General features: G+C 47.5%; 5 protein-coding genes across 5 annotated transcripts; 1 reads left to right on the forward strand and 4 right to left on the reverse strand.

Annotated features, from left to right (window-relative positions):
* Positions 1 to 216: 216 nt before the first annotated feature.
* On the reverse strand, positions 217 to 1826 carry PENARI_c051G07937 (alpha/beta fold hydrolase; the record flags this gene model as incomplete). Its single annotated transcript, XM_022637399.1, has 5 exons — positions 217 to 411; positions 472 to 828; positions 879 to 991; positions 1054 to 1216; positions 1791 to 1826. The coding sequence occupies 5 exons, from the start codon at positions 1824 to 1826 to the stop codon at positions 217 to 219; spliced, it is 864 nt and encodes a 287-aa protein (XP_022482757.1).
* Positions 1827 to 2186: 360 nt separating this feature from the next.
* On the forward strand, positions 2187 to 3702 carry PENARI_c051G11456 (uncharacterized protein; the record flags this gene model as incomplete). Its single annotated transcript, XM_022637408.1, has 4 exons — positions 2187 to 2261; positions 2322 to 2567; positions 2622 to 2834; positions 2902 to 3702. The coding sequence occupies 4 exons, from the start codon at positions 2187 to 2189 to the stop codon at positions 3700 to 3702; spliced, it is 1335 nt and encodes a 444-aa protein (XP_022482758.1).
* A 2942-nt stretch (positions 3703 to 6644) lies between these two features.
* Positions 6645 to 7186, reverse strand: PENARI_c051G02525 (EthD domain-containing protein; the record flags this gene model as incomplete). Its single annotated transcript, XM_022637388.1, has 4 exons — positions 6645 to 6737; positions 6787 to 6906; positions 6970 to 7109; positions 7162 to 7186. The coding sequence occupies 4 exons, from the start codon at positions 7184 to 7186 to the stop codon at positions 6645 to 6647; spliced, it is 378 nt and encodes a 125-aa protein (XP_022482738.1).
* A 1560-nt stretch (positions 7187 to 8746) lies between these two features.
* Positions 8747 to 9734, reverse strand: PENARI_c051G10135 (uncharacterized protein; the record flags this gene model as incomplete). The annotated part of the gene is made up of 2 exons (XM_022637405.1): positions 8747 to 8960; positions 9013 to 9734. 2 exons carry the CDS (start codon positions 9732 to 9734, stop codon positions 8747 to 8749), a joined length of 936 nt encoding a protein of 311 aa, XP_022482749.1.
* Positions 9735 to 10070: 336 nt separating this feature from the next.
* On the reverse strand, positions 10071 to 10175 carry PENARI_c051G04677 (uncharacterized protein; the record flags this gene model as incomplete). The annotated part of the gene is made up of 1 exon (XM_022637392.1): positions 10071 to 10175. A coding segment is annotated over one exon (105 nt), but the record flags the coding sequence as incomplete, so codon positions are not given.
* Positions 10176 to 10517: the final 342 nt, after the last annotated feature.

Below are 10517 nucleotides of genomic sequence, written 5' to 3' on the forward strand. Positions count from 1 at the left end.
GTTTGATTGCCTTTGAACGGACAGTGACTGTTCTTTTATTTTAGTAGAATCCGAATATAACTTCATGGTCTTCACGTATGAGATGGTCTAATAGACAGTTGCAAATTTGAAAAATTTATTCATCCTTCCCATCGTAGTGCCATCAGCGGCGGGGCTCCGTTGCTATCGTCAAACTGCATGCTGAAAGCAATAAGAAGTAGGACTAGAGTATTCTAATCAGACCTTTGAAACATGACCCTTGGAATACTCTTGTGCGAACTGAATCATCTGTGGATTGACACGATCGGGATGTGAGGCACTGAGGAAATGATGCCCTCCAGGAACAATAACAAGACGGGCGGAGGTGCTCCCCTTAAACAGACTAATCTCATTTTCTGCCGTACATATTGTGAATACTGGGTCCAGGGTGCCCTATAGATGGTAATCAGTCCCCATGAAGTAGTAAGTTTGAAAGGCTGGCCCTAAACATACCTGCATCCACAAAACCGGCGTCGTGATATATGGAAGGCGTGCGAGTATGCCATCGCGTTCCTTCAGATTGATGGCCATCATAATCAATTTCTGACGACCATGCTCACCCTTATATGAAGACCTAATTTCCTTTGTCCAGAATTCAATCAGCTGCTCTGAAGCATCGCTGCCGTATCCGGACTCGACAATCCTGCGGCAGTATTCAGTGGGTGGCGAAAAGTCATCCCCGTCGAGGGCATGCTTTTCCCATCGGGCAAGCATACCATCGGCGATAGACTTTCCATCCCAACTACCTTGTGCGATCAGACGGTTCGATTCTGCGTCAAGAGCGGTTCCCAGCAATATGATTCCTTTGACCTGGAACTATTTAATGCTGAACACCGATTCCCGGACTGGAGGTGACAAACCTTCTCAGGTGCAATGAGTGCCATGCGCGCCGCAATAAATCCCCCTTGGGATGTTCCCAAAACAAATGCCTCTTGTATACCTAGCACTTTCATAGCCTCGAGGTTCATGTAAGCTGCGGGCCATGAATTATTAGCGTATTGTAGAATGCATCGTCAAGATAGAGAAATATTTTACCCGAGTCCCAGTATGTCCAGACTGTCTGTCTGCATTCCGTCCTCCCGTGCCCGAGAGGCTCAATGGCAATAAGATTTGCTATTGTGGTAAGTTTATCATCGTTGAATTGAGCAGTGAAGAGGTTTGCATTTGTTCCGAAGGAGTTGATAAGGACATATGTTGGCTATGCAAAAACGGTCAGCGTGCTAGGCATAGTATTCTTCAGAGAACGAGACCTTTTCAGGATCGAAAGGTGATGACAGCCAGTAACTAGCATCAACTCCTCCTAGTAGTGAGAGATGGACCGTGCGCCTTTGCGACATCTGAGGATAGGATACACTTGACGAATATGTTGCTGTGAACTTGGCAAAGAATGGCAATTGATTCTCACTCTATCGCCGAATTTTTTGCAAGCTGGGAAAGTCGTGCATGAAAGGATGTCCGCAAGCTCTATCAGCCACTGGCAAGTATTAGTTATTCTGCGCCGGTGTCTCATTACCCAGTTATCGGGTAGGGCGGAATGGGAAATTTTTTCTGACACAAATCTTTCCACTTCTTATTATGTAACAACGAGTTCAATTATCGACGTACCTGGAAATGTTACTTAACATCCACTAAGTAGGTAAGTAGTCACAGACCTAGTGTGTGGTGGGAGAAAATATGCGTGTTCTTTTTACGATCGTCGAAGGGTACGTAAGACGTGCGACACATCGAAAATTCACCGTTATGTCAGGGCTTCCACATGTGCCTGGACATACTGAATGTGAAGTCTCTACCAGGTTTCGTGGACCCATGCCTCTGGCCGACCTGTGCGCGGGATGCGGGCCTGTTTGAGGTGAATAGTGCTTGCATTATGCCCGCTTGAGCACTAAAATAGACTGGACGAATGATACAGAAAAATACTCGGTTACGTCTTCGGGTGAATGCAAAACTATCTCCCCATAGGGACATACTTACGGGGAGTGCAAACTTGCCACTAGAGTCGGCATCCTCTGCGTCGGCTAACCAGAGATAAGGAGGTACTATCTTCCTAGACTATTCATCCTGTTGGCTTACCTTCTACTACGTGTATATAAGTCCACCTTGTCTTCCAGCAGACTAACAATCTTATTCTTCCGCTTTACTACCTTTATTTGGCCCGCTTATTTCTCCTCATGTCTGCCTCATCTAGAATTCCTCCGATCGCCCAGCCCTTCGTCGGCGATCGAGCAAAAATAGCCCTCGACTTGGTCAGCTGCTTTACCTCTATATCCCATTATAAAAGCGTTGCTGCTAACTTACGTGAATAGGTTGAGGATTTTGTTGAGAGAGTGTGTATTCCTGCCGAGCCAGTTTTCTCTGCCCAGCTTGGGCATGGCAGGGAGAGATGGAACGCCAACCCCGCCATTTTAGAGGACCTTAAGTCCAAAGCCCGTCAGATGGGCCTGTGGAACATGTTCCTGCCTAAGAACCATTTTTCCCAGGGTGCTGGATTCAGTAATCTTGAATATGGGCTGATGGCCGAATATCTGGGTAGGAGTAGATTGGCATCTGAGGTAAGCCCAGTGATCGTGACTCCCTAGCTAGAATGGCTGCAGCTAATGAGACAGGCCACGAATAACTCAGCACCTGATACGGGAAATATGGAGGTTCTGGCTACATATGGCAATGATTCTCAGAAGCAGCTGTGGCTGGCTCCTCTGCTGAAGGGGGAGATCCGGTCCGCATTTCTTATGACTGAGCCCGATGTAGCATCAAGCGATGCCACGAACATACAACTGAGCATGCGCCGTGAGGGTAACGAATATATTTTAAATGGATCGGTAGGTCTTTGGATCTTCTTGAATAGCTTATTAAATGACCGACAAGACTAATAAAAGGTTTTCATAGAAATGGTGGGCATCTGGCGTCGGAGATCCTCGTTGCAAGATATACATTGTTATGGGCAAATCCAGCCCCGATCATATCGACCCATACCGCCAGCAATCAATCATCTTGGTGCCAGTTGGGACCCCCGGAATAAAGATCCACCGCATGTTGACCGTATACGGGTATGACGACTCCCCAGCCGGCCACGGGCATGTCACTTTTGAGAATGTGCGGGTGCCGGCTTCCAACCTCATCCTGGGCGAGGGCCGTGGTTTTGAAATTATGCAGGGCCGCTTGGGTCCTGGCCGCATTCACCACGCCATGCGCACCATTGGCGCGGCTGAGAAAGCCCTTGAGTGGCTGATCGCTCGGGTCAATGATGACCGCAAAAAAACCTTTGGCAAGCCACTCTCAGCCCATGCTGTTTTATTAGAGTGGATTGCCCGCTCCCGGATCGAGATTGACGCTGCTCGACTTATTGTCATTAACGCTGCTATCAAGATTGATCAAGGTGATGCTAAGTCTGCCCTTAAGGAGATTGCTGAAGCCAAAATCCTTGTGCCTCAGTCTGCATTGACTGTCATCGACCGTGCAGTTCAGGCCTTTGGTGCCGCTGGTGTCTCCCAAGATACACCCCTCGCGTATCTCTGGGCCCTTGTCCGTACACTTCGCATTGCTGATGGTCCTGATGAGGTCCACTTGCAGCAACTTGGTAAGAGGGAGAACAGCACTCGCAAGCATGAGATCATTCCCCGTCTTGACTGGCAATATAAGGAGAGCGAGCGTCTCCTTGCCGCTCGGGGACTCAAGAGCAATCTCTAGTCTAGTCCCATTTCTTGGCGGAGGAGAGCTTTGCATTTGCTTCGAGAGGGAGATGAACAAGACCCTTGAACTGTTACTATATGTTCCCATATTTCCGTATCTGAATTTGCTCCTTCGATTTTTGCCTCTTGTACACTGGTCGGTTATGTGTGTGATCCTCGATCTTGGCTGAAGAATGGTGTGGTATTCTATAACTGGCGCAAGAAAATAGAAGACAATATGTTAGACGTAAAACAGCCTCAGATAGTGGTATTACACGGCTGATAATGCAGGTCGGCTGGACTAAGTGGTGATAATATTACGGCGTCTACAGGGATACCTGCGTCAATAAAACTATTGGGCTGTTAAGTATGTTGAGTTGCACACCATAATTACCTTGAAGACAACTGCTTGACCTGATTCTCCGGGCTACTGAAATTCTTATTGCCATTAACTGTTTGTTTTTCTGGAATTTTGGACCAAATAACAGAGATATGTACTAAACATGCATAGTATTCTAGCCTTGAATATCATATCTGTGTAAGCGGCGAGGTCGGATCGGCGGCAGTTGCCAGTCGGTCTTCACCCGCGGCGATGTCCTACTAAACAACGGAATGTCACGCTACGAAGGATGTACGAAAGAGGAAGGAGAGGCTGTATGCTAATAGATTCCGAAACGAATCGCTGGGAATCAGGAAGGCCAGCGATGCCAAGAGGGCCATTCGGGATTCAGCCCAAAGGGGTTAGACGGTTAGACCCAATTTGGTCGAATGCCGAGCGGTGGTCGCACGGTCCCCTGTCTAGACTGCCTGAGGCACCCTCTGTGTGTCACGATTTGTCCTGTATCCGGCCAATTGGAGATGTAAATGACTCTGTATTTCCATTACCCCTATTTCTCACTAACGTAATTCCCGGTCGAGCGGCCACCCCGGCCGAGCGGCCACCCTCACGTAAAACGCGTCAATTAATTAGACCTTCCTTCTTCAAACACCCACTATGCCACCAATTCGTACTCAATCCTCTCGAAATTTAATTGAGCAAGAAGGCAGGGTCTTATTAGCTATTCAGGCTATTCAAAAGAAAGAAATCTCTACAGTTCAAGAAGCAGCGCGTCTTTTTAATATACCCCGTACGACGCTCCGCCGCCGCCTCGCTGGTACTACAAACCGCGTCGAAACTCGCGCGAATGGCCATAAATTAACAAAAATTGAAGAAGACTCGCTTCGAAAATGGATACTCTCAATGGATTCTCGCGGAGCAGCCCCTCGGCCTTCTTCTGTACGAGAAATGGCAGACTTACTACTCGCGGCGCGTGGATCTACCCCTCCTCTTTCGGTCGGTAAGAATTGGGTTACAGAATTCGTGAAAAGGCATTCCGACCTCTCGAGTAGGTTTTCGAGGCGCTATAATTATACGCGTGCTAAATGCGAAGACCCTAAAATCATTTCTGAATGGTTTTCTCTTGTCCAAAAAAACGATCCTTTCGTACGGTATCGATCCCGACGATATCTATAACTTCGACGAGACTGGTTTTGCAATGGGCTTAATTGCGACCGCGAAGGTTATCACGAGAAAGGAATTCTATGGTCGGAGAGCACTTTTACAACCCGGAAATCGCGCGTGGGTTACCACAATTGAGTGTATAAACGCGTCGGGGTGGGCGCTTCCTCCGTGCGTGATTTTTAAGGGCAAAGTCTTTATCGAATCTTGGTTCGACGGCCTTCCGAATAATTGGAGACTCGAGATTAGTCCGAACGGGTGGACGTCCGATGAAATTAGCGTTCGGTGGCTCGAAAAGCTTTTTATTCCGTCTACTTCTTCGCGTACGAAGGGGAAGTATAGACTCTTAATACTCGACGGCCACGGGAGTCATTTAACCCCGCAATTCGACCAAATTTGCGAAAAAAACGATATTATCGCAATTTGTATGCCTCCGCACTCGTCTCACCTTTTACAGCCTCTCGATATCGGCTGTTTTGCGGTGTTAAAGCGCTCGTATAGCCGGCTTATCGAGTCAAAAATGCGGGCTAGAATCAACCACATCGATAAACCTCGAAGCCTATCCGACCGCACGAATCGAGGCATTTAAATCGGAGACTATCAAGAATAGCTTCGCCGCTGCCGGTTTAGTGCCTTACGACCCCGATCGAGTGATCTCGAAGCTCAATATTCGCCTTCGAACCCCGACACCCCCCTCGAGCCGGGAAAGCGAGTGGGAGCTAAAAACGCCTTCGAATTACGTGCAATTACAAAAACAAGCTTCTTCGATAAAAGCCTTACTAAAGCAGCGCTCTAAAAGCCCTCCGAGTCCACTTAATTGCGCGATAAATCAGGTTTTAAAAGCCTGTCAAATCACAATGCAATCGGCAGCTATTCTCGAGAAAGAAGTAAGCGATTTACGCGCTGAAAACGAGACGAAGAAGCGAAAAAGGACTAGATCTACACGGCAAATAGCTTCTGAAGAAGGTCTATCAGTTTTAGAGGCCTCTACCTTAGCAATGCAGCCAGAGCAGGCAATTTTAGCGCAAGTGTCCCGTGAGGCAAGACCGGCTCCCGCACCTTTACAGCCACGTACGAGGGCCTTGCCGAAGTGCAGTATATGTGGAATTCAGGGTCATAAATTGACTACATGTCCTAATAGAACTCATTTTTAGCTCATTGAATTTAATGGCGTTTTGGTTAAAAAAATGCATTTTAATTGAATAGATAAGTGGTAGGGTGGCCGCTCGGCCGGGGTGGCCGCTCGACCGGGAATTACGTTATTTATGGGTCCATTCTAGTTACATAAGCTATGCCGACGGATCATCTATAGACCCGGTTTCATGCAGTATTCGTAAGGTAATTGCGACACTGTGACAATCTGTATTAGTTACAGAAATCAGATACGCTCGAGTTGTCCGCAATTAGACGCCAGGTTTCATCGATTCCCGACTATAGATGTAGGCTTTCATACTTTATTAGATCTATCCGAACAGGACTACATCCCGACTGACGAAGATCTTGGGTGGCATTTGCATTATTCTTGCTGCGTCTGTGCCAAGCTCCTTCTGCCACTCCTTTTCTATTATATTAGCTTGATCGACACGATAGCACATAGGAACTTACTGGCATAAGCTTCACAAAAGTGTCCCAGTTTCTGACATGGAAGACTGCACATGCGTCATAGTCCAGAATTTCCATACCAAGCTCAGATCCTTTCATTTGGAGCTCTTGCGTTGCATGCATCTATATCATACCGTCAACAACATGCGCTGAACAAGTAATACACGTTTTATACATGATGCGTACCTGGACATAACGTCGAAAGCTTACTGTGAAAGGCTTGCAAGAAATTGCCATATTGGCATGGAATGTGCTCCAATGGCGGTAGAACTCTTCGTGACTTATGCCCTGCTGCTTCTTGAAGTAGAAAGAAGCTGTAATATATGCTGTGAAATGACCGTCAGAAACTGGATAAGCAAAAGCCAAATATACACTTACATTCATATGGGTTTTCACTGTCCATATTTATTTGGGATATAATTTTGTGCCAGCCAGTGACCAATTTGCGTATTATGATTCAAACTGAGGGACGAGATACAAGGGTGACGGCGAGTAGCCGCCACTATTTGATTGCTTATTTATTCCAGGAGATGCGTCAATACCAATGAACCTGGATTGAATGCTAGTAATGAAAATCCTGCACAATTAACGTAACCCAAAATGAACTGGAAGTGTATGGTTACAGGACATAAACAATTAGGTAAGTAGGTGATGTACTACTTATTAAATTATCCTAGAGTGTTACAAGCAAATGTGAGGGGGCATTACGTACCTCAAGAGTTAGGTAAGAGCCTAGACGCAGGCAGCCCTGCCTAAGAACTCCTTTAAGTATAGTCATATGAATCTACTCCTTCTAATTAGTAATATTGTTTACTAATGTAATTAGAAAGACGCCGAACTAATACGGGAGCTATGGAAGCGGAGATATTAGGCAAGTAAAGCCAGTAAAGCAATAACAAGGCAGACCAACTATTATCCCCCAATCAATAAAGGAGTTCGAGTATTTATCCTGGTGTATCTTCTCTAGACCCAGGCCATTGGTCAAGATAATATAACAGGTCTTCTTAATATTATCTTCATGTATCCAATTGCCTACATGTAATGGCATTGCACTGGTAATCTTCTCGAAAAGGTTGTAACGAAATACTAAGCGTGAACTTTATTAATAGAGAACAAATTGAGGAGCACGAGCCAACCTTCAATTCTGGCTTCGAAGGGCGCAGACAAAGTTGCGAAGCAGCCCAATTCGAAGAGGCTGTTTCGGGTTCTTACAACTTAAAGCCTACACGTCGACTTTGACTAGCTACATGAGTCCCATGAAATCAACGAACTTTAAAAGTGAAATAAACATTTTATGCTACCAAGGCAAATTACTGTACACAACCGCGCCTTCTTCAACAGCCTTTCCAGTATCCTCCTTGAATCCCATGTACACCATGTGGGTCCCGCGCAGATCATATCTCCATCCGTTCCGTATGCTTCATGTATATCCTTGACAAGCTAAAGCGTATTTCCTAGCGGATAAAAAGCTCCTAGAAATGCTTTTGAGGTTCCCAGGGCCAACATATTGATTCCCAGAGTAAATTAACAAGCACGAGAGTTTGTCAGTCTCTTGCCTGTGGCTTTTCTGCCAACAATCCCGGCCTTCACGCGACACGGCTCCACTGAGATGAATCCTTATCTGTGTTTCTTTGATCACCGCCGTTAGGTATGATGAAAACAGAACTTTTATCTACCAATACAGTTTCGAGGTCAGACATTTTCGGAATCAGCGAAGCACTCAATAGCTACTGGCTATGGTGTATTGGTGTCCAGCACTTACGAGATGAAACGGTCGAGTTGTACTTTCGGAGTTTAACCATCGGTATTTCATTTCTTGCTAATTTGCTTCAAAATTCTATATCACGGCTATAACGGCTGTAACCTCTGTTGCTGATTACGATGCAGAGAGTCTGGTCACGTGTACTCACGTGTGATTCACTCGCTTTTCGCATTTTCCGTCAAACTCGGCTGTAACCTGTGATCACCTATGCTGAGTGGAATTGAGTCGTGCCGATCGGCGAAGCGGTGCAGCGGTGGAAGGTTGTCGCGGTAGATGAGTTCCTGCTAGTCTGGCTGAGCGACGGGGCCCACCAGTGGGAGATGGATCGCTTGCCGTGTGGACGGAATGTGTCTCGGCATCCGACGAGGGGATTCGTAAGGGGCGAATGATGGCGTCTAGGGCTCCTTCGTTTCGACTGCGGTCATCAGTATCTTGGTCGTCTCAGAAATAAGGTCATCCACACTTACCACACACAGCATGACGTGCCAAACCCTGTATCTCGCTTTTCCAACCATTCTTCCGCGCAGGATAGATGAGAGAGCGCTCGGCACTGACCACAACGCAATATCACGCACTCGTTTGCATGGTCTCCATCCTCGGCCAGGCAAAACACACAGTGGATGTCGTCGACCTCCTCACTCGTACTGAGACTCTGGAGCGTCAAGTTCTGGAAGCCAGCCAGGAGATTAGTGGCCGATAACAAAATAGCTGGTCGAGCCGGCGAAACTTGCCACGGAACATTGTTCGTTCGCAGCATTGCAGCAGTGACAAAGGAGTTGTTTGACTGCACTGGCTCAGAGCTGTCTGACGGTGGAACCGGCGGGTCTTGTCTGAGCCCGTGAGGAGGTGACCGGTCAGTGTTGTCTGATGCTGCAGGGCGTCGCCTGGAGGCTGATGATGTCTGACGCTGGCCCTGATGTACAATAACTGATGGAGAGGCCATTCTGGAGCCATGTGGTACTCGCGCCTGGTTGCGGAGGGCTGCTTCATACCACTGCTGACCAAGTTGCTCGGCCTGTCGTTGTCGATGCCATCTCGCGCAGAGGAATTCTTTGGCAACATCACAGAGCTTCGATTGCAAATTTGACAGGTCAAACGGCTCTCTGGCGAGAGTGGTCAACTTGTGATGCCCTATCTTGGTGTCTTCAACTTTGATCGAGTTCTTGCATGGCGTGCCTCGTTCCGTCATCCCGCAACAGGAGCGAGGGCCGCCATTGGGGCTGACCTCTATCTCACAAACAAGAAAGGGATTCCAAGGCAGCATGGTAGTCATTGAGGGGGTCGTCAAAGGCAGAAAATGCTTCGGATTGTTGGCGGTGTTGGGCAATCTCTGCAGCGTTCCCTCGTCAGCTTTATATGCCATCCCCGTAGGCAATTTACCTACGTGGCTGCGTGACTGGTGGCATGGGACGCCTTCCTTGAAACAGTCGGTACGTCGAAGAATGCATTCACACGCAGTATGCGCCGTATACTGCCGATCAGTGGCCTGCGCGAAGGGATATCATTCCAGACCACTGCTGCAATCAGCTGCACTTGTGTTTGTAGACCGCCGTGACCAGGCAGTGGCGAACAGACTGGCTACTGCGGTAGGCAGCGAAGTCGACAAATGCTGCGTTAAATTCTGGGTTGCCTATGGAATTTCGAAGTGAGTGATAGGTTGTGATTTATTCTTATGGCACTAGATGCAAGATGTGGGTAGGTAGAGATAGATTCGGTTCCCATGCCGTCAACACACTACCAGGAACAGTTTTGGCGTTCCCAGGAGCTAGACTCCAGAGATTCTCCAACTCCGTCTTAACATTGTTGTCAAGGCTTTGATGCTGCCGTGTGATTGCTACGCACCTCTCAACGGAGTGACAGACTACACTCCTAGCTGGCCGCGGAATTTGGCTGAGGCGAGTATATAAAGGCCTCCCATATCCTACTTTCACAACTCTCACCTCACCCCTATCTACATTTCGTTTGCTCCATC

This window comes from Penicillium arizonense (assembly GCF_001773325.1).
Source record: "Penicillium arizonense strain CBS 141311 chromosome Unknown PENARI_contig051, whole genome shotgun sequence".
In the NCBI taxonomy this organism is placed as follows: Eukaryota; Fungi; Ascomycota; class Eurotiomycetes; order Eurotiales; family Aspergillaceae; genus Penicillium; species Penicillium arizonense.